General features: G+C 49.0%; 1 protein-coding gene across 1 annotated transcript in view; it reads right to left on the bottom strand.

Moving 5' to 3' along the window:
• Nucleotides 1-23,713, bottom strand: part of ARID3A (AT-rich interaction domain 3A) — a 54,815-nt gene that overhangs the window by 14,299 nt on the left and 16,803 nt on the right. Inside the window, exon 4 of the mRNA XM_054980973.1 lies at nt 8-80. Coding sequence (XP_054836948.1) covers nt 8-80 — 73 coding nt within the window. The remainder of the gene's footprint in view (nt 1-7; nt 81-23,713) is intronic.

The following is a 23,713-nucleotide window of genomic DNA, read 5'->3' as shown; positions in this document are numbered from 1 at the left end:
GGCTCACCTCGCTTCTGCATGAAGCTGAAGAGGTCATCCAGGAACTCTTTTCTTTTGGGATCCCCGTCAAGTTCATATAGCTGCAGAGGGAGAAAGAACAAGATGGGGCTGGTTACATTCCAAGCAGGCAGGACACTGCGAACTCCACCAAAGGGGCGTGAGAGGGGGTCCTCCCTGCTGCGAGAACCAAAGTCTTTGAATCATCCATTGAAGTGAAATGAGTTTTAGTGGAGGCAAGGCTGTGTCTCTGCTACCATTCTGCGGGAGGGCAGAAGACACCATAAAATCCCATCTACCCAGTTCACCAACATGCCACCATTTCATTCCACACACACGACAGTAAGCAAGCGGTAAGCCACGTAAACTCACAATAATCCAACAGTGGCAAAATCACAGGGAACCAACGAATGGCATTCATTCAGAGGCCACCGAGAAGAAAGGCTTCTAGAGGATGTCAGGTGGCCGGCCCGTTACATTTAAAGGGGAATCTCCCCCCAAGTTATTTACTTCATTTCTCCCCAAAGCAGCCTACATCATTCGCCTTGTCTCCATTTTATTCTCACCACAACCTTGCAAGGTAGGCTAGGCTGAAAGCGTGTGACTGGTTCAAGGACACCCAGCAAGCTTTCCACAAGATTCGAACCCGGGCCTCCCAGATCCTAGTTCATTCCTCTATCCACACACACGCACAAAGACCAAGCTCCTAGCCTTCACGGCTGCCAGCAGCCCACATTTGGCTTGGGGAGACACAGGCCTACGAGCAAAAAGTCTGCGGCAAACCAGCACCACCCTGGTGCAACCACTCCGTTTCCGGGCTGGCTCGGGCCCTTATTTAAGGATTAACACACCAGGCCCAGCCCTCGTCTAATTAGATGTTGCACAGTGCCTGCAAATCGCAGGGTCAGCAACTTGGCTGAGGCGGCTACGGAGCCCTGGGGGTGACAACCAAAAAACGCCGGGACTCAAGCCAGATTTCTACCACGCCCTCCTCTACGGCTTCGAGGCTTTCTGCCACATTCTTCCTCCCCAGCTGACTTTCGAGAAGACAGAGCTCTTTCGAGGGACGGCAGCGTCGGATTTGCCACTTTTATTTGGCTCCTAGCCTACTGATTCTTTAAGGCCCAGGCCATTAAACCGAAAGCCATTTCCAAAGTTGAAAATGTGTCCCTAATTAACGGAACGGAACAGTTTTTTTTGGCTAAAACCCAACAAAAATACTACCCCTCCAACACCACACCACACAGCAGGCAGATTTCAGAAGAGGCAGTCCTCAGAAGGGAATGACCTTTCAGGACACTGCCTGACATATTCTAAGGAGGCCATTTTCCCTCAGAACCACTGTTTTTCCTCCGCATCAAAAATTTTATTCGAAAGAATTCCTCAGGGGCGCTTTACATTCAAAGTGTCTTCAAAACAGCATGCAAATAAAACCTTTTTTTAAAAAAAAAACAGCAAGTATTAAGACAGTTAAAAAGGTCCTGTGTAAAAGGCCTCAGAAGGTCAGTCTGTCAACAACAACAGGCAACAACTCCAAGCCAAACTTATGCAACATGAAAGTCTGTTAAAATCAAACCAGGGTGTGCAGGAGCACAGAAAGGCTGAAGTGATGGCCACACGGGAGCCTCTGAGGGAAAGAGTATTTAACGAAATAAGAGGTCATCTCTGAAAAGACTGCCACTGTGAGCTCCCGAAACTCTGAATGTGGCAGTCCTGACTTTGGGGCAGGTTTATAGAGGGTTGCACGTGTCCTTCATGTACTTTTGTCCCAGCGGTTTAGAGTTTTAAAGGGATATTATTTATTAGCCCAACTGTTTGAGACTGAAGGCAGATTACGCAGTGTGAAACTGTACAGACAAAGACATTTCAATAAACAATGTAACAGGGTATTATAAATGTAAATTTGCAAAGATTTAAAACCAACGGAAATCCAATACAGAGTTGAAGAAATGCTGAAACAGCACAAGCTATTCTAAGGCTGACGAAATAAGCAACACAGAAGCTACCCAGTAGGATCACACTTGCAGCAACAGACAGTACATAGTAGTACAGTCTATAGACCCTAGGCCTTTACTGATGCATCTCTTTCAGACCACTTCATTACAGTGCAGCTTTCCTAACCGAGTAAAAAGCCCTCCTGAATAATTCAGTTTTGCATCGTGTGTGGAAAGTCAGGCGAGTGGGAGGTTTTTTGAACTCTTCAGAGACGCCGTTCCATAAGGTGGGGGAAACTACAGGGAATGCACATGTATGGACAGCTGCTGATTTTGCTCATGCGCAAAGTGGCACCCGCAGGAGGCCCTGTTCAGATGAGCAAAGCTGCCATGGTGGAGCACAGGGAGAGAGGCAGTCTCACAGATATGACGGACCAAGGCCATGAAAAGCTTTGTCTTTTGGTCCATGACAGTGGCACACTTCAAACTCTACCCTGTCTTTCATTCCCTCCCCCTAAGGAGCTCAAGATTCTCCTTTTTTACACAGTTTATCCTCCACAGCAACCCTGCGAGGTAGGTCAGGCCGAGAGAGAGAGACAGAGACAGACAGACAGACAGACAGAGACAGACACAGAGAGAGACAGAGAGAGTGTGTTTGGTTCCAGTCACCCAGTGCGCTCCATAGCCCAGTAGGGATCTGATCCAGAACTCACCAGGTCTTGACAGTAATCACCACCCACACCGATTGGCTCCCTGCCAACCTGCGTTAATTCATTGTGTTAAGTTTTTAATTGGGTGATAATCCTACTTATTGGGCGACAATAAACACATGCATGCACGCACACTCCCATGCCTGGTGCACAACACACCTCAATTTGTGTGGCATTAGATATCTGTGACGGTGATGTAATTCAGAAAAAAATATCCTGAACGTTCATTCTAATCCGCTGGATGTTTTCTCAGATATCTCAGGTTATAATTATGTTAAAAGCATCCCTCCTCCATTTTTTGGGAAAGTCGCTCACCAGTCACTCAGAAAACAGCATTTGATAAAAGCCCAAACATTTTTTGCTCTGCAGCGCTCCAAATGGATGGGCGTCATGCAGGGGATCCACAAATGGGATCCACAAACGTGGTCACCTGCAGTGACTAGAAATTTCATTCTGGTGATCAAGAGGGGGACCTTCTATGTATTCCACCAGAGAAGCAACATGCCCTGGATGGGTGGAATCCCCCCCCCCCATATATACTCAGTTGCTTCTTGCCCCCTCTGTGAAATCCGCTCTTTGGCACCCAAAGTCACTGTATGACTTTATGGAACCAGAAAACAAAACCTCAGTGGCTACCAGAAACAAACGCTGGCTACGTAGTTCAGCAAACCCATTTGTGGATCCATCTCAGGAGTCATATTTTTCCAGATTTTGGCCAGAACGAGAGAGAGAAAAGAGCTGATACGATCATGGCCACCACCATTTTGCTTATCAAACTGTAACTGGCAGTGTGGGCGGAAAGAATCTTAGAAAGGTCCATGGATTGCTTCATACCACCCAATCCTCTCTTCCCCACACACTGCGCCTGCATTTGTACACACAAGTGCAAAACCGGCACTTCTCTTGTTGCACGATGCAGGACTCTTCCAAAATAGGGAGGAGGCACTCACTCAAGCTCTGACACAAAGGACACGGGTGTCCCACTGATCCCCATTCCCCGCTATTAATAGCCCCTTCGCTCTGCTGGCAAGAATGCCGATTGCCCCAAATCGGCAACTGATCTCGGACAGCAGCGGCTTCCTCCTGCTCATCACACCAGGCCAGAAATTTTCAATACTCAAGATGGCAAGGAATTACCATGCTTCTTGGAGCACGGGCACTCTGCATGGGTACCAAAAACAGGGTACCGACTGGCAAGATCGGTAGGCTTGCAAATCGGGCATGGCCAGTTTGGGGGGGCCTGATTGCCCATCGCTGGGAAGGCAGCACAGGTAAAACTGACTTGCCAGTTGGTGGCAGCAGAGTGGGCGGAGGAAGAGGGTGCTTTAACATCCCATCTTTGTATTCATTTGCTACTGCGGTTGCAAAACAGCAAGAAAGGGGGTGATAGATGGGGAAATAAAGAAGTCTAAAGCACCTCCACCAAATTCTTTGGACGTATTCAGAAAGACAGAAAAATGGTTAAAATATAAACATCGAGGAGGCAAGGCAGCAGGAGAGTCCCTGGAAGCTTTGTAAAGAAGCACACGAGGAAGGTCTTTAACCATTCAAAAGGGTTTGCTTGTGTGCATATTTGGGGGGATGCATTCTCCTTTATTATGGCCACCCTTTTTCCGATCAGCAGCACAATTTTTAGGGCGCAGCCGTACAGACACTCAGCACGGACTGATCACCTCGTCCTGCTTGCGATATTAGCAGATAATGACCACGATAAAAAAAGAAACTGAGAACGAAATGTGTGTTTCTCAGGTATGAACGGAGTCGGAATTGCTGTTTTAGAAGTGGTGGGTTTCTGTCATAAATTCCATCACGTCCTTCAATAAAACCCCTGCAACCACCACTACTAAAAAAAGAAAAGAAAAAAGTCCTATTATGCATTATGTAGAAGCAAACTCAGGTCTACCAACAAGAAACTGCAGCCCGTCCTGCTTCCTGCCCTGCCCCACACTGCACAACACACATATCTGCTACATTCACACATTACGTCTTTCAAGGGACACTTAAGAAACATCACCTGTTAAAAGCCCCTCAGCATAAACTGAGGCAACCCCTGGTTCGAGCCCCACCTGTGCCTCAGTCTTCTACCTATAATATGGGAATGATAATCCACGCTACTTTACAGAGCCGTGGCAAAGAATGAAGGGAGATGAAGTGCTTGTGATGAACATGCCAGAAAAGCTACATACAAAAACCACGCTGGAAGAAACGGACTCCGCTGGTTATGACGACTTGCACCCATTTGCCCCAGCAGGGCAGACAAAGTGAGTCCAAATGGGGCCAATCCATCAACACCACTGCAGCTGGGGCTGCATATTTATAGGAACAATTCTGAAGTCCCGTCTTTAACTTCTCCAAAGTATCAATTCACTATACAACCTGAGGTCAACAATCCCCAAACTTCCAATAGCCCAAGCACTCCCTGCTCCTCAAATGAAAACCGGCACCATCTTTCGGCACCTGGAAAAAAGACAGCAGCTGTTTCTTGCCCTCCGAGGAGCCCCACACAACCCTTGTTTCTCCTTCCTTCTAATAAAGAGGCACAAGAAGTGCCAGAAGAACAACTCACAAAGAGATGCCACAGGCAGCCTCTTCAAAGGGCCAGCAAGTATACCTGCTCTGAATTACCCAACTGCTCCTGGTGGAGGGAACAGAACTCTTTCCCCACTCCCCAACCGAGGCCAGTTCTGAAGCACACAGAGACACAGCGGGAACCATCTTTTTTCTCTCTCTCACTGCACAGCAGCAATTTTGACAGCAGCTCGAAATGACCGACCCCAGGGCATCTTTTCAAAGGGGGAGCTGCACAAATGGTTGGAAACCCTGTAATCCCCCATCCAGCCACGAGACCTTCTTTCTCGGCCAACTGACGCATTTATTGCTCAAAAGCTCAGGTACTGGAAGGGAGCCAGAGGGGAGAAGAGATAATAAAATTGAGGAACTGAAAAGCTGTTTTCGTCCCAGGCAGCCTCTGAAACCAGGAAGCCGGTTGCAGAGCCGCCGTTTTGGGGCTGCTTCCTGTTACACCCCGTGACTGAAATGAGCAGGTGCATCGGAGAGAGGCTTCTCCCCAGCTTAAGAGTTTAGGCCTCCTGCTCCAACGAGCAGCGTTCCTCATTCAGACACGTCAAAACTCGACTAACGCGCCAGTTCACTGCAAAGGGCAATTAAAGGTCACCTCTGCCTACCAGGCCCCAAATGTCTTGGCTAACAGTCCGGATTAACTGAGCAAACACCTGGAAAAAAGGCCATTTACTTTACCGGAGTCCTCCATAATCCATGGGGTAGATAGCATAGGTATTTAAGGCGTACACCCCTCCCCGCAATGGTTTCAACCTTTTAGAGAACTCTTTCTGCATCAACACTGCACTCCGCAGGTTCTGGCCACCGAAGCACACCGTATCAATGTTCTATTGCCAACACAATTCTTCTCTCCAATAATATCTGCTAACATTCCGTGGCAGCATTATGCTGGGCGAACCCCCTGGTGACCTTCATTTCTTCACCTAAGACACTACAGCAGTGCTTCCCAACCAGGGCTCCTCAGGGCAAGGGGTCCACAAGAAATCTTGGAATAAAAAAAAAACTGAAAACACCTTGGAAAAATCCCAAATATCCTTTGAAATATTATGGTTATGTACGCTAATATTATAAAGAAATCCTTTTCTAGCCTGGGAACATTTGCAACCGTAGGGGTTCCTTGAAAACTGAACCGAGGGTTTCCCTTCACGGAAAAGAAGTTGGAGAAACACTGCCCTGTGTTACACTGTGTTAACACTGTGTTAACTCATGCCCCGCACTTGGAACACCCGAAAAATCTGTTTGAAAGGTCAACCGCATTATTGCAACATCTGTCTTTTTAAAGAGGAGAGTTTTCACATGCCAACACACTGCAAGGAAGCAGAACTGGGAGCCACGAAAGGAAAGCGACACAGAAGGTCACAGCGTGATCCAAGCCCTCTGGGGAGGGGAGGGCAGCGGGAGAAAACCAGTCTGACGTTTGCTCCCCCCCTCCCCAGTTTTTTAAGTACACATTCTTAAGCCATTAACCAATGAGCGCAATTAGCTCTTTCAAGACGGATTGCGCAGAAACGGCCACTTGCTTGACTGTAAATGGAATTAGGGGGATTTCCACAACCTGCCCAGAAATGTAAGGAATGCCGGAGAGAGTAGCCCCTCGAACATGCAGAACTCTGCCGTCGGATCACTCTCCCCCACCCCTCTGGTTTCTGACCCCCCGAATCATTCTCCTTGCAAGCAAACTCTCCAATTTGCTGTTAAGTTGTCATGGCAGTTTATTTTCATGCAACAGTGAAATCTGTTTATTGCCTTCAGCATGCCAGTAGAATAGCGGGGCGATAGTTCCGACAGCCAGCTGGCGTAGTGGTTAGTGTGTCGGATTAGGACCTGGGTTCCAATCCGTCTCTGGAAACTTGTTGGGTGAGCTTGGGCCTGACACACAGTCACAGGTGAATATAAAGTGGAGGAGGGGAGAACAGTGTGGTGAACCTCTTCAGGTTCCTATTAGGGGGAAAGGCAGCAAACAGATTGGACAAAATAAATAAATTATTAGAACTGCTTTTATACTAAAGCCAGAGAGACGGTAGCAAGAGGGATTCCCTTTTCAACTCAGGATTTAAGCACAGAAAGCACAAACTCCTCGCCAACCTCTGGTGCTTCTCCCCAGCAATGGACCTCTTCTCCATGAAAGCCTTTCCCTTGCTTTGTCCAGTCCCTTCCTGATCTATCGGAAAGGAGATGAAAGGGACGAGAACAGGATCCACAGCCCCCTCAACTGGTCACAGGTTCAGGACTTTTTTTTTTTTTAAAGGAAGTACTACTTTACACCTTACACGGTTAGCTTGTGAAACTCACTGCCACAAGATGTGGCAACAGTCACTAACAGAGATGACTCCAAAGAGAAGATGGGATTAAAAGTAAGGGAGGAGGACAGACCTAATTGATGACTATTAGTGACAATGCAAAACGGAACCTCTCTGAATAGAAAAAGGATCTCTGCAAGCTGATATCTGGGGAGGAAGAGGTAAAGAGCTCCCCCCCCCATTACGGTCTCACCTGTGCCATCTCTAGCGGGTTTCCCTGGAGGCACGCGGCACTAAAAAAAAATGCACACACCCAACAGAGAGTCCCAAAGGCTTGCTAACAAGGGTCTGGGGAGCATAAGAGAGAAAGAGCCAAAGGAGTGCGCTGAAGGGCGCCACTCCCTCCAGCTTAAAGGGCGCTCCTCGCCTTTTGTCAGCCCATTGTGAGCTGGCCTTGTAAGATAGGGTGGGGATGGGAGAGCAGGATTTATCGGCCCCTCTCAGACCAAGAGAGCAAAGCCACAGAAGGCGGGCCTCGACCAGAGAGAGAGAAAGAGGGCGGGAGGGAAGAAATGGGCTGGAAAAGGAAGCCCCGGGAAGCCAGAAGGACTGGCAGTGGAATGGACAGGGCACAGACAGCACGGGCACCAAAGCGCGTTCAAGGAAAACCAGAACTGCCAAATTGCAAAGCTAGGAAAACCCTAAAGAAAATATATTTCCCAAAAAACGAAGGAAGGTGGGCCAGCGAAAGAAATGAAGAAGGTGGGAGGAAAGTGGCCGGAGACCCTCCGTTCTTCAGAGGAGATGGTGGACAGCCCTCCCTTAGCCGAGCAAGTTGATATGGAAGCTGGAAGGGGAGGCAAGCAATTCTTGCAGGCACAATGACTGCCGGCTCGAGGGCCACTGAGAGAAATTGCTTATCCACAGAGTGGGCCACAAGACTGTGTGTGAAAAATCAGGTTCTCCGTTTCCAAAGGGAGAAATGTTGGAGGGGGAGGCACGGACGTCTGCTTATTTTGAATAGATGCACATTTTATATCTATCACATCAGTGTCCCAGATTTCCTCCAAATGGGGGTCTGCACTGTTCCAGCCCTCCCCCCACTCTCCATTTTTCTTAACCTCCCTGTGAGGTAGGGTTAGGCTGAGTGTGAACAACCCAGTGAGCATCATAGCTGAGAAAGGATTTGAATCTGGGTTTCTCCAGCCCAACCAGAAACAAGCTTAGCCACAGGGCATCCAGGGCAGCTGCCCTGGGCTGGGCAGATCCCCCAACCGCCCATAGCCCCACCCCTAACAGAGTGAGAAAGTAGAGGAATAATAACAACAATAATAACATTTGATTTATATACCGCTCTTCAGGACAACTTAACACCCACTCAGAGCAGTTTACAAAGTATGTTGTTATTATCCCCTGTGAGGTGGGTGGGGCTGAGAGAGCTCTGAGAGAGCTGTAACCAAGCCAAGGTCACCCAGCTGGCTTCAAGTGGAGGAGTGGGGAATCAAATCTGGTTCTCCAGATTACAGTCCTGCCGCTCTTAACCACTACACCAAACTGTGCCCGCCCGTCCCCTTTGGGCTTGGGTGGCAGCTGGCCAGCTCAGCAGTTGCTGCATGCCCATGGCCCTCCAAGTTCCACCTTGCATGGGGCAAGAGCTGCCCCCTTCTTGAGTCTGGGGTGGCTCAAGAAGCAGGAGTGGCATTGGCAGCACTGATTCTGGGTCCCATCCTGAACTTCTGCCCAGGGTTGCAGAATCACTAAGATCAGCCCGCATCCAACCCCAGGTATTACACCTCCCTGTAACATTACCAAGCATTCAAAGTGGATGCCACCTCTGTAAGAGAACAGGGGCCACATGCAACCTTAATGTCCAAGTGCCCAAATGGGCATGCCTTTGGGTCAAAGTCCAGGCACACCCCTTTCCGCACTGACAAGACACAACTGTGCAAGAACAGCCACTGCACAGATGCCCAAAAAGCAGAGTCAGCCTCAGGTAAAAGCTGGGTCAGTCACTGCCCTTGTTATTGGCACAAACCTCTCGCTCAGCCTCTCCCTACCTCTGCCATGCACCCCCAAGCTCCAGCAATGGGGCAGGACTTCCCCAAGACATAATCAAACCTGCCTCTATGCCAGTGGGGAGCGCACAGCTCCCAATGGGGTATAAAATGAAGTAATTACATAGACGGGAGGCATTTCCAAACAATGTGGACGATTGGTTGGCGAGGACAGTTTCAGATGTGGATGCACTCTCCCATCCCCAACTGTGCCATCAACTATGTTTCTACCTAAAAAGAGAAAAAGGTTACCCTTCCAATACGCCGTCAAGAAAAGTACCCAAGTACAAAGGGAATATAGTTAAAGTGGGAAAATATACGATAAATCCAAACTGGTGGTGGTGGAGAGTGCTGTCAAGTCATAGCTAACTTAGGCGACCCCTTGCGGGGTTTTCATGGCAATGGTTTGCCATTGCCTCCCTCTGCAACCCTAGTCTTCATTGGAGGTCTCCCGTCCAATTACTAACCAAGGCTGACCCTGCTTAGCTTCTGAGATCAGGCTTACCTGGGCTATCCAAACGGACACCCATCAAAATATTTTAAAAAATGAAATGGTGATAAAGAATAAAGAAGGCACAGACAGAAAAAAATACATTCAGTATCAACTACCATATAATGTATTCATATGAAAACGAAACATCGAAGAATATAAAACTCACTGGCATCAATAAACTTCTACAATAAGACCATAAACAGAAGGTTTCATAAAACATGAAAGGGAAACTGAAATGGAATATTAAATGGAATGACATCTGCTAGCAGGTTGTTTCAATGTACAGTCTTCTCGGATCCAGAATATATCCCTCTCCTTATTCTGTCTCCTTACTACTATCAAACCTCCATGTGTACACAAGTCTCTTTATAATGAGACCCCCAGAAAATGCAGAACTATTCCTCTCCAGAGATTCGTTTTGAGATGTTTGTGCATTTTATTACCATTCTTTATTAGTTTCATTTTTAATATTTTTGTGGGTGTCCGTTAGATTTATTGCCTATTTCCCCTCTTCTACTATATGCCCCTTCGTACATAGGCACTTTTCTTGTTGGTCTATCTAAAGAAGATCCATTTTTGGAGCCTGAATTCTTCATGGTCCACACAGCAAAGGGGTCCACCTCCCGTGCTTGGGGAGGGGGTTACCGTCAAATATTGCCCCAGATCCAGCAGGACTGGACTATTCCCGTCACTCACGAGGGAAAGAAAGTGCAAGATAACCAAGCTACTTTGATGCCATCTGCCACCCATTCGTTTCTGCAGCTCCACCCCCCACCCCAAGCTAGAGGCCCTGAAAATAGGTCTAGGGCCAGAATCCCAGCATGCAATTAAGCCCTCGCCAACCAAGCCCTTCATCTCGCCTTCCCTGCTCATCGTTTGGTAACCACTTAATTAGCATGAGATTCACGAAGTGAAGCTGGCTGTCTCTCCTCTGCAAAGCGCTGCCAGCGAGCCTCTCCGGAGCTGTAACCCTGACGCAGATTTGCTCAGCAAAGGTTTCTGAAGAAGAGAGAAAACAGCACCTCCAACTAGAATCTGGGGTTTTTAATGGCTGCACAGTTGTACCTGCACAGTTGCACCAGGGAAAAAGGAAAAAGCTAACCATTTGGGATGATCAACCACTAGGGATGTAAAAAAACAGGGCCCAAAAAGGTGTTCGAAAAGCAGGATGCAGGGCTGCAGCTTACACGGAACTCTTCCTCAGAGTGGATTTCATACCGGGGAAGAAGAACTAAGGCCGGGCCTAAACTGGGTCAGACCAAAAGTCCTGCCCCAACATTCCGTTTCCAGCTGGCTCCAAAATACCCACTTTGGCAAGCAAGGCTAACAGCTACCAAAAGGCCTAACCTATGTGGGTTTTCCTGCAAACCCTTCCTAAAACTCATCTTAGCCAGCAACCATTGCCACATCCTATGGCAGTGAGTTCCATAAGCTGATCAAATCAGTCGTCCTGTCTGGCTCCCAGCCTTCCAGAGATCCATTAGAAACCGTTTAATTGAGGAGGGTGTCTGGTAATAACTTAAAATGATCCTCTAATCAGGTGCCAATTTATTCTTCTGTCACTGATGTTATTGGACTGCATGGCTTCTTACTGCTGTTTTTATCATTTGGCACCTGGAGACAGACTGCCCCTAAATGTAGATGTTCCACCTAACCTCCTTTGCTCCAGTGTGATATATAACCTAAAATAAAGTTATACTCTGCCACCAGAAGGCAGGCAATCCAGTTAGGGTTTTTTTTCCAGGTTGTCAGTTGATTCCATTTTTAAAGTGTTTACTTGGGAGCAGGGCCCCCTGGTACCACACGTGCACAGAGCACGCATGTTCCCGGGACTGCACAATGACGTCACTTTGGGACAGCTGGAACAAGGGGGGAGTTTTTTAAAGTTTAAATCACCCTCGGCGAAAATGGTCACATGGCCAGTGGCCCCGCCCCCGATCTCCAGACAGAGGGGAGTTTAGATTGCCGGCGCGGAGGGCAACCGCAACTCCCCTCTGTCTGGAGATCAGGGGGCGGGGCCGCAGGCCATGTGACCATTTTCAAGAGGTGCCAGAACTCCGTTCCACTGCATTCCTGCTGAAAAAAAGCCCTGCGTGGGGGTGTTCCTTCAAACCAAAACGCAGGACAATTCTCATGCTCACAACATTGACTGTAACGCTAACTAGACAAATAGTTACTACAACAGCCCAGACCTGACCAAGCTTATCTTAATCCAAATAATCTTATTTAGTAAGCCCCAGCAGAAAAGGAAAAACTCCCCTAAACATTTATAAATGAAATGTCACTTTTGATGTAACCCAGAAAAAAGCCAAAACATTTATATATATATGAAGTAGTGCTTTGGAAGCAGGGCCGGCGCGCCCATGGAGGCCAGGTAGGCGGTGGTCTCGGGCGCGTGGGCATTGGAGGGGTGCCAGAGGGGGTGTCGGGGGTGGAGGCGCACGCAGCAAAGCTGGCATGACTGGGCTGCAGCTACTGCTGCAGCCAGCCAGCCAGCTCCGTGCTGCCGCTGCCGCCACACACCCCAGCCGGGCGCAGCCTCCAGGTGCCACCCCAGCAGCGGCTCACGGCTTGTGTGCCCAGCTGGGGTGTGTGGCGGTGGTGGCATGGAGCTGGCTGGCTGCAGCAGCAGCCAGCTCCGCTGCGTGCTCCTCCACCCCAGCCAGGCGCAGAAGCCGTGAGCTGTTTCTGGGGTGGTGCACGGAGCAGCCTCTGCACGCCGCCCCAGCAGTGGCTCGCAGCTTCTGTGCTCGGGGCTCCGCGAGCTGCCCAGCCCCCCTGCGGTGCGCGATGACATCTATGATGATGTCATCACGTAGTCCATGGCGTGTGCACGCCGCCTCGGGCGCCAGAACCTCTGGCACCGGCCCTGTTTGGAAGCAACCTGTAACAATTATCTTCGGAAAAGCTAGACTGGCTTTCCAAACTGGGAGGGAAGCCGGTATCACCTTATCTTGCTTTTCTGAAAGAGGGGATCTCTTCGTGGGTGATGCGGGTGGGGGAGGAAGAGCACCTTCAAACAGCTGTGGTCAGCTGCGACAGAGAAGAAATTATCCGCTCTCTGCCAGCTAATGCAGAAAAACACCCTAATCAATATTTTAAAAGCTAGTAAATTGACCCTCCTGCAGTCATTAAGGAAAGAGACATGCAATCCGTTTCTTCCCAGGACGTGGTGGACAGCTTGTGGACATCACCAGTGCGCCCCTCCGCACACACTTTCCGCACTCCTGCTATTAAGGAAGAACTGGAGCCCCTGGAATTAGAAGGAGGGAGAGTCTCCCACTTCTTTAACCATTGCCATGGTACCCAGCAATGGACTGCCCCTGAAAGTGGATGTTCCCCCTAGTCACCCTTGCTCAATCCTGCACCCTACTTGCACGTATCTAGAAATTATGGTGGTGGTAGAGAGTGCCCTCAAGTCATAGCTGACTTATAGTGCTCCCTGGTGGGGTTTTCCTGGAAAGAGATTATCAGAGATGGTTTGCCATTGGCCTGCCTCTGCAGTGCTGGTCTTCGCTGGAAGTCTCCCATCCAAATACTAACCAAGGGCAACCCTGCTTAGCTTCTGAAATCTGACGAGATCAGGCTCACCTGGGCTATCCAGAAATCTAGAAATTATAGAGATTTCCAATTTATCCTTCTGAGCTAAAAGGGGGTACTGAGCCTTGCCCAAATGATACAGAGCTGACAGCCTTCAATGGGCCACAGCATCTTCTTTCCCACAGTGGCCAAACACGGCCTGCAGCAGGGGCAGAGAGGTCAAAGCCCGCCCGCCCCATTGCTTCTGGCAGTGGGAGGCTGCTTCTGAACATCACCGCCTGCAGCCACCCAAAAATCTATCCTTCAAGGCAGGTTATGCAGTGCAAGTGAAATACAATATAACCAACAGTTAGGATGTTCACTAATCAAAGTACAATAATGTACAACAGTTAGGACGTTCGGGGAAAACATATCCAACAGGGTATGGTAGCAGAAAATTTGAAAAAAATCATAAAGATGAGCAGAGAGGTGAAATTTTTCTGAAACAAAGCACAACTAAATTTACATGGCATGTTTAGCAAATGTGGAAACTCCCCAGTATCTGCATCAGTAGACAGTATCCAAAAGTGTAGCGTATAGGCCCCGTCCCTACCAAGGCATCTCTTTGAGCTATTACTTATGACACCGCCCTATAATCTGAGTAGAAAGCCCTCCTGAATAATTCAGTCTTGTATCATTTGCGGAAAGCCTGGAGAGTGAGAGCTTTCCTGACCTCCTCAGACAGGCCATTCCACAAGGTGGGGGCTACCACAGAGAAAGCACGTGTGCGGGCAGCAGTTGATTTTGCAGGGAGGTATCTGCCGAAGGCCCTGTCCAGATGAGCAAAGCTGCCATGGCAGAATTTGTCTCATTCCCTTTTTAAAGCCACCTTGTGCATGCACAACCAGCATCCTGTGGCTGGGAGTTCCACAAGTTAAGAACTTTCATCCCTCTGTCCTGAATCAGTAATCCATAAGCCTCACACAGGAGCTTCCAAGTGCCCCCCTCCAATACAGGTTTTCATCATCACCGTCCCAAGAACCCCGGCAGTTATTTATTTTAAAATATTTCTGGCCCATCGGTCAGCCACGAGTTCCCATGACAGCTCCAGAATAAAAACTCCAAAACACAGTCACAAGTTAATTCATTAAAAAAGCAAGACAATTAAACAAGCCAACATCTATAACCCTCAATAAAACCAGCAAATAATGCAGGCATGCACATGCATGCACACAGCCCAATAAAGAACCCAAAGGGTACGTGAAGGAGAAAATGTTGGCAATCACTGAGCCTGGTGAATAACTGCTCCATGGTCAGGTTATCCCATACAGCAGTGTTTGTGTCTATGTGCATGTGTGTACAAGGCCATCAAAGTAGCACCAGAGGAGAAATTTAAACACAAGGCTTCCCAATCCACATTCGTTTTCGCCGCTGGCTGCACTGGATTCCCCTACTTCCAATTTCAGAAGTTAGAAGCTAATATTTTGCCAAATTTAATTCATTTCACATTGCATCCTAACCAGAAAATTGCAGAGAAGGGAACCAGAGAGAATGTACAACTTCCTTGCTATTCTTATCCATCCTCTCTCCTCTCCCTTCCACCTTTCTACCCTACTCATGAAAATACAAGCTGGCCACAAGGGGAGGGGAACCCAAATTATAACCCCCGTTTCATCTTTTGCTTTCAAGAGGTGGGAAGGAAGGCTCTAAAATATATATATATATCACAGGTCAGCAGAAAAGTATCTTCTGGAATCAGAAGATGGGGTACCAAAGAAGTTGATTTGGAAGTAAATTCAGGACACACAAAAGAAAATACTTCACCCAATGAATAACTGGCATGTAGAACTCACGGCCACTAGATGTAGCGACAGCCATTCGCTTAGACTGATTTAAGAGGGCGCACGAATAAAGTCCGGAAGAAGGTTCTCCGTCAATGGTTTTTAGCGGCAATATCTAAACGGCGCCTCCTTGTTCAGAGGCAGCCCCTGTTAGAATTCTGCCACCTACAAAAGGGGATTTTCAGGGCATCTGGTTGGCTGCTGTGGGAAAGAGGGCCTTGGATCCAGAAAAGAACTCTTAATATTCTCAAAGAAACACACACACACACACACACACACAAAAGACACACCACCACAGTTTTATTTCCTAGATCGGGAGCAGCCACCTCCACGTTATGGCCCAATAACCTGGCAGATTGCCCTACAATTATGAGGCCGCACAAAAGGCGCTCATCCGCACCCCAACACAGCACTTCTCTCACTATTCCTGGAAGACGATAAACCGAGTCTAGACGCTCCTATAAAAACTAGACAGGAGAGTCGGGTGAGAAAGGAGAGTTTGTTGCTTCTAACACCCCCAGACTTCCAGTTGCACAAATGCGATTTTTTTTTTTAAAAGCCAAGTAAAACAGGTTTGGGGCTTACAGCCACACGAAGCGCTGGCTTAACAATCCTAAAACAGTCACTGGACAATCTTCACAACACCGGAGACGGCAACAGCCTTTAATGAACATCTGAAGTTAAAAAAGGGGGAGAGATTCGATTTTTAAAAAACAAGTCAGCGCTGAAACAAACAAAAGAACTTCATACGACATGTAGCTGACGTGTGGAACTCACTACCACAGAACACAATGATCCCTGATTCATATGGCTTTCAAAGAATATTCGATACATGCTATGTTGAAGGAGACGTTCATCGATGGTCATCATCCAAAACAGCAAAAGGAGGCCTCTGTGTTCAGCACAACTCTTCACTGAATATCGGGGCCAGATCCCAGGGGAGGGCTCATGTCTTCGTGCACCCAAAGGCCTCTTGGTGTGGGAAAACAGACGGGTCCTAGGTGGATCCGATCCAGAAGGACAATCCCGTCTGTTAATGCCCCTGACCCAGGTCGCCCGGGAAGCAGAGGAAGTGTCTAGTTTCGAACCTAGGCCCTCTCAACTCCCCTTGTTGCCTCGGCACGCCTGTCACCCAGAATTCCCTGCTGGCAGCATTTGCAAGAGGCACTTGGTGGCTCTTGGGACCTGCTCGGTGACTGCGCACAGCTTACTAATTTCTCTCCTGGAGCACAAGCCCCTTTTCTTTGAGGTTATGTTTCCCGTTCGGCTCGGCAGCCTCCCAACAAGCTGGAAGAATGTCCTTCCGTGCTGGGACTTTGTCCGCCGAGCTTTTGTTCCCTGGCGTGCGTGGCTGGGCATCCGAGGGGGGTCACCCTCCTGGGCTGACCTCCGCTCATTCAGTAGCCAGCCTGAGGAAGGAGGGGAGCCGCCCCCACCACTTGGCTTCCTAACCTCCATAATTCTTGCTCTCACCCTGTCCTTGGCTTGCCTGGGCTTCCCTCTCCTTTCCCCATCCCCCTTCCCCCATTTTAAAAGGCCCTTCAGCTTAAAAGGCTTAAGGGAAGCAAAGCAAGGGTTCCCCTCCTAAGAGACTGCTGGTGGAAATTTAACACTGCCCCGGAAGAGCCAGAGGTTAGGACACCCCACCTAGGAGGTGTTTGAAGCTCTTGCTCAGATCTCAGATCTGAAGCTCTTGTTCAGCTCCCAGATGTGTGCCAGACACGACCGCGCCTGTCCTTTCTCCCCTCCGAACAGGGGAAGCTGTTTCAGGCAGGACTCGGAACATGAGCGGGCTCCATCCACTCGGTAGCTGCGGCTCTTGGGGGTCTAGGCTGAGTAAGGCCAGGGCTTTTTTTCAGCAGGAACGTGGTGGAACGGAGTTCCGGCACCTCTTGAAAACGGTCACATGGCTGGTGGCCCCGCCCCCTGATCTCCAGACAGAGGCAAGTTTAGATTGCCCTCTGCCACCAGCCATGTGACCATTTTCTCCAAGGGCAACCCACTGAGTTCCACCACCTCTTTTCCCAGAAAAAAAGCCCTAAGGCCTTTCCCCACATGCAGACACTGAACTGGGGGCTTTCTGCATCCAAAGCAGGCCCCGTTATGGAGTGAGAGTATCTCGAAATTAGGCAGACTTTGGAGTCCAGACCGAGACAGGAAAGGCTGTTAACGCAACTCAATGCAAGAAAGAACCAGCCTGCTTCTGAAGGCCCAACCAGACCAAAGTCCCCGTAATTCACTCAACAGATATTAATGTATGATTTTTTAATAATTTTATGAAGTGATACAAAGTGCTAGCGCATCAATATCTACTGCAGTACTACAGCAGCCGCCGGCATTGATCAGTATCAATTTGAGCCAGAGGTTCAGGGGCCCACAGAATTGGACCCTGGGGTCCAATCTTCCTGAAACCTGGGGAATATTTAGAGGATAGTCAGTATAACGTTCTCTCCAAATTTAGTGAAGTTTATTTTAAAAATGCCAGCCCCCCCAGAAACCCCCCCCCCAGATATTTTACCCATAGGGAATAATGGAGAATATCAGAGGCACCTTCTGTGGGTACCCGTAAAATTGGCCCCTGGTGTCCATTCTTCATGAAACTTGGGGGGGGGGGTTTAGAAGACTGTCAGGAGTAGACGAAGTTTGGATGAACAATGAGCCCCCTCCCCAGCCCACTGGATACACCCCAGAGTGATTTCCCCATATGGAATAATGGCTGGACATTACCGAATTTTTCAGAAATAGCCAAACCGAATTACAGAAATGATTCCGAATTCAGAGAATTCTGAATTTTTTCTCAGATTTGGTAAAAAAAAAATTGGATTTATCAAAAAAATAATTGTGCACATCCCTAGCCACATCTTGTGGCAGGGAGTTCCACAGCTCGCCCCCCCCCCCCCGCCTTTCTGTGGGAAGAAAATCCTCTGATCATCCTAAATCTGTTACCCACCTGTTTCACTGGGAAATGTGGGTTCTACTGTTCTATGAAACAGGGAAAAGAAGTCTTGCTTTCTCCACAGGTTTATAAACCACTCTTAATATATTTCAATTCAGCCTTTTTTCCACCTGAGCGTGGCACACGCAGCTCTGTCCGCTCCCGTTTTATCACTACAAACAGCCTGTGAAGTTGATCAGCATCAGTTACTAGTAGGGTTGCCAGCTCCAAGTTGGGAAATTCCTGGAGATTTGGGGGTGAAGCCCGGGAAAGGCAGGGTTTGGTGTGGACTCTTTTTCATAGAGTCCCCCCTCCAAAGCAGCCATTTTCTCCAGGGGAACTGATCTCTGTGGCCTGAAGATCAGTTATAATTACGGGAAATCTCCAGCCACCACCTGGAGGCTGGCAACCCTAGTTACTAGGCCCAAGGTCTCCAAGTGAGCCTTACTGCCTAGTGGGGATCTCGGCTTGGATCTTCCTGGTTCTGCCATAAGCATGACTCCATATTGGTGCTCAGTCCCTACCCCCCACAGGAAATCCCTGAACTTTCATTCTGGTTCTTTGATACACTGAGATCAGTGCCCTTGAATGCACAAACAAAACCTTGTGCTAGGACTCCAAGGGTTCCTATCCACCCCTGAAAGTGTTAAAAGGTTTGCAGTATGTACCAAATGGAAAGGTGTTACACTACCACAGTGCTTCCAGGCAGCCGGGTGACGCAACAGCTACATAAGAAGAGGAAGGAAACTGTCTCAGAAGGGAGTGAAGGCAATCTCTTTGCTTACTAACAGGTAAACTAGCATGCCTTCCGTAGGCCCTCATGCCCACTGCACAGCTTCCCACCCATAGGGGCAGAACCCACTTGAGAGAAGGTGGCTGTGGGGTTTAGCAGCCAATCACCAAAGCAAGGAGAGAAATCCCGCCTCCACCTTCTGACCTGGCCAGGCTTGCAAACCTCCACGCAAGGAGGAAATGGCTGCCATGGGAACCGGGCAACAAGAAGGCCTAGCAGATGGATATAGGCTCAGAAGTCAACTTGCGTGGTTAATAACAAAAAAAAACCAAAATGTTCCACTAGTCTGGTCACTTCCTTCATCCCCTAGGGAAGCTGGAATCAAAACACATTCCAAATGGGGCAGGAATGTGAGGGCTGAATTTAATTATTCAATGCAAAGCCACGTCAGATTATACTAACTACACACAGCATTGGGGAGGGGGGTTTGTAATAACATAATAACATTCGATTTATATACCACCCTTCAGGACAACTTAATGCCCACTCAGAGCGGTTTACAAAGTATGTCATTATTATCCCCACAACAAAACTCCCTGTGAGGTGGGTGGGGCTGAGAGAGCTCTGAGAGAGCCGTGACTAGTCCAAGGTCACCCAGCTGGCTTCAAGCAGAGGAGTGGGGAATCAAACCCGGCTCTTCAGATTAGAGTCCCACGCTCTTAACCACTACACCAAACTGGTTTGTCCAGCACCGGTTGCAAGGGAGCCTCCAAGGAGGACTGCAGGACCTTTTGCCAATGTAGAAGGGTCTCCTCATCTACCCGCCATCACATTTTAATCCAACTTTCTCCTCAAGGAGCTCAAGATGACAGCTGTGGCCCTCCGCTGTCACAACAGCCTTATGGGGTGGGTCAGGTCAAGAGAGAGCGCTTGGGCCCTGAGGAAGGTTCACTGCTGGAAGGAGATTTGAACCTGGGTCCCTTTCCCAGTTCTATGGGTCCATTCTAGCCACACTTAAGTCTCTCACCAGGCATTCTGGAACCACCACGTAGAGAGCAAGGGTCTTCAGTCCAGCCAACCCAACGCTGTTTCTATGGATTAGTGGCGAGCAGTCCCAAAGTTAGGGGAGGAAAAAAAAGGAAAGAAAGCTTTCTCAGCACTGGTGGCCAGAGACCAGAGACCCATGAGCCATGCGGCCTCCCTGTGCGTGAAGCCTGTACTCCAGGCACTCCCCTTGTACATCTACGCAGCTGCCCTGAATGAAGTCAGATTGTAACGGCTCTCCAGGGGCCAGAGAATGGTCTCCAGCAACACGACTGCCTTTACAGTGGAGATATCCAGGCCCTCCCGCATGCTGAGCAGATGCTTCCCAAAGATCTGGCAGCTGACCGGCTGACGCAGCTGCTGAGGGTTTCCTCAAAGGTGGGATGCTGGAAGGCCATTGTAGCGAATTATCAAAGCTGAGAACAGGCCCGCTAACGCTCAAGAGACAGGTGGATATTTTGCAGGCCACAAACCAATCCCTCGCATCTTTGGTTCTGGGAAAGATGCTCCCCCACTGCAAAGACCTTGGAGAGCTGCAGAGAATATGGACCGTGGCAAAGGGTCCAGATAACCACATAGCAGGATAGTTTCAGGTGGGTAGCCGTGTCGGTCGATAGTACAAGAGCAAGATTCAGTACTGGACCCAAACCTTGCTCAGGTAGCAGCAGGAGGCGCCTAGGAGAAGACCTTTGCTTCAGCGACAGAGTAGCTGCCTGGCAGATGGAGCCCCCCCCCGCCAGGTCTGTCTTCAAGGATTCAGGCCACAGCTCTGTGAAGCAACAGCTCCAGCCAGCCAGCCCACTGCCCGTCCTCTACAGTCTCAAGCAAATTGCTGAACAGTACAAGATGGTCCGCATGCTGGAAAACCTGGGTGTGGTTCAGAGGAGCTCAGGACAGACCGGCTCACTGTAAATCAGCTGCCTAAGTTAATGTTTAAGAGTGGAGAGGCCCGGTGACTCAGGGGGCAGAGCCAGCACTTTGCACACAAACAGGGGGCCTGGTCCCAGGCCCGAGGCAGCCTCTCACTTGCTCTTCTCAAATCGCCTGGGCCAAAATGGATATCCGCACGCGCACCAACAGACTGTGCTTCGACTCTCTGCAGCGCATGCAGCTTCACAACACAGCGTGTGCCTGGTTCAGGGAATGCCAGATGTCTCAGAGGGAGACAGAGAGAGGCCCGACGTATTCACCTTTGGATCCCGGCCAGAGGTTTGCTCAGTTAAGCATCTGGCAGGCCGCACCGTTGGCCACCCTCCAGCAGATCTTTTCTTTTCTTTTTTTTGAACGCTCTCCAAGGCCAGCTGATTGGCCGCCGCCTCGGCAAGGAGATGCCTGGGAAAAGAGCCCTGGAATGTAAACAAGACGGGGCTCCAAAGGAGACACAAGACGGGACTTGCCAAGTTACCACTGGGGCTGTCCCGGGCGGAGGCCTTGGCAGAGACGCTGGCTGACTTCTTCACCCTGTCTTTGCAAGCCTGGCACTGCAGTGCTAAGAACTCAGCAGCGAAGAACTGCAGCTTTGACTTAGGCGGGGGGGGGGGGAGAAGAGGGGAGGGTTCAGCAATGGTGGCCAGCCACCCAGAAGGAGAAAAAAAAGTATCCGGATTAATAATCATCAAGAAAAATAATCAGACCCTATGAAGACAAGGTTCCAAGGCAGAAATGAAAGTCTGCAGGGGAGACAGGCCTGGGGTGTGTGTGAGTCTCACCGCCCCGCATTATGACCACCTGTGCAGAAGGTCAAACCATTTCCATTCTTTCCAGCGTCAGGGACACGCAGAGCTCTCCTCACTTTAGATATTAAAAGTGCTCTCTTCTGGCTTAATGCTACCATTTCTTTGTCTCTTTGATGCGGCAACCACATTACTGGCATGTTTTTAGCCCTGTTCACAAATGACAGGGAACATTAGTACAATCCATGTACAGAGAACACTTTGACTTTTCTGTATTGAGTACTTCCCGGGATACATTCTTCCTCACAAACAGATGTACCATGTACACACAGGATGTACATGCATTACAGTTACTTGTGAACACGGCTTTTAGGGCAAAGGACTCTGAAGTCCGCAAGGGAAGCTACGTGTAAATACCAGATTGCATTCAAAAGCAGTTTCCCCAAGCGCCATGCCACGCCAAGTCTGTACACATTCCACACCCCCTAGATTTTCTTTGCTTCTCCACGCTCCCGACTAGCCGAACTGCAAAGGGTACAACCTGCTTCTCCCTTTACGCAACGCTGCTCCCCCAACTTCTGGCGTTTCCAAATTTTAAAAAATTGGGACCCAACTGGAAAAAAGGGCTTTTCCTGCAGAAATATGGATTAGTTAAACCTACAAAAACCCAACCCCTCTGTTCCCACGTGCCTCACTGTGCTGAGTGTAGTTCCCAACTGAAAGAGGAGAAGCTGGAGCAGAAACTCATACAGAGTCGGAACAACCAGACTCGTCTTAGGATGGGTCGTTCTGACACAGCTCGGCATTCTAAGCAACTGAACAATCCTACAGCCCCTGATGTAAAGAGGCTGAATTATCTGTCCCAGCTGAGGCATGGCCAGAGTTGTGGCGTGCAGCCTCCTCGGCATGGGAGAATTTCAAACTCCCAGGAGCCTTTAACCACAATATTTGGCTATGCTTTGTAAGATAAAAGCATCCGACATTTATTTCCTGCAAAAGGAGAATTTAAAACCAAAACAGAATTTTATATCTGCAATTTTTGTTAAAAAAAAAATCAGAATTCCAAAAGAGAAGCTCCCCCAACGCTCTCTTCTCTGTCTCAATCGAGTGACCCCCACTCCATCTGGATCCCATCTGCTGCTCGGCCAAAAAACACACACCCCTCTTTCCATTCCTCCCCCCAAATTCCCAATGTAGTTACAACCCATACATCAAAGGAGCTTCAGCCTCTGGGGATGAGGGGCTGTAAAGACCCATTTCCTTCTATTAGCTCTAAGGCTTTCCTGACTGAATACCCAGGCCTGGCCTGATCAAACAGGGGAGTGGGCTGGCCGGAAAGAAGGGAAAAGGCTTTAAAGGACTTGGGGGGGGTGTGTTAAATTAGCGCTCGCTCACTCTCCCTGCAGGGTTTTGTTCCTCCATTGGTTGCGCATGTCAGCTTGCACTAATTGGTTGGAAGAAAACTGGGTGTTCTACTCTCACACTAAGAGGAGACCAACTCCAAAGCAAAGCATCCCACACAGATCAGTATTTTGGTGTGCAAACCGCAGGCAAAACATGAATGCTGAAGAGACAGCAAAAAGCACGCACTTGGTTGTTGAGGGTTCACATGAAATTTATACCCTTTGCGCCAAAAACCACCTATGGCCATTGCAGGGTGAGGGGAGATCTCTTTAAAACCTGGGAACGCACAGCTCGGTCTTGGTAGCTAAAACAGTCCCTTCAATCCCCATATCCAGATGGGTTCCCTGTTAGTCTGCGGTGGCAGAACAAAATTCAAGTCTAGTGACCCCTTAAAGACCAACAAAAATTTCTAGGGTATAAATTTTTGTAAGGTATAAGTTTTTGTAAATCAAAGCTCACTTCGCCAGATCCGAAAGCATATTCCCCAGAAAATTCTGTTGGTCTTGAAGCTGCTACTGGAGCCAAAATTGTGTGTGTGGTTTTTTCCCCAAACAGC

This window comes from Eublepharis macularius, chromosome 5 (assembly GCF_028583425.1).
Source record: "Eublepharis macularius isolate TG4126 chromosome 5, MPM_Emac_v1.0, whole genome shotgun sequence".
Classification (NCBI taxonomy): Eukaryota; Metazoa; Chordata; class Lepidosauria; order Squamata; family Eublepharidae; genus Eublepharis; species Eublepharis macularius.
This window is presented reverse-complemented; position numbering and strand designations above follow the sequence as displayed.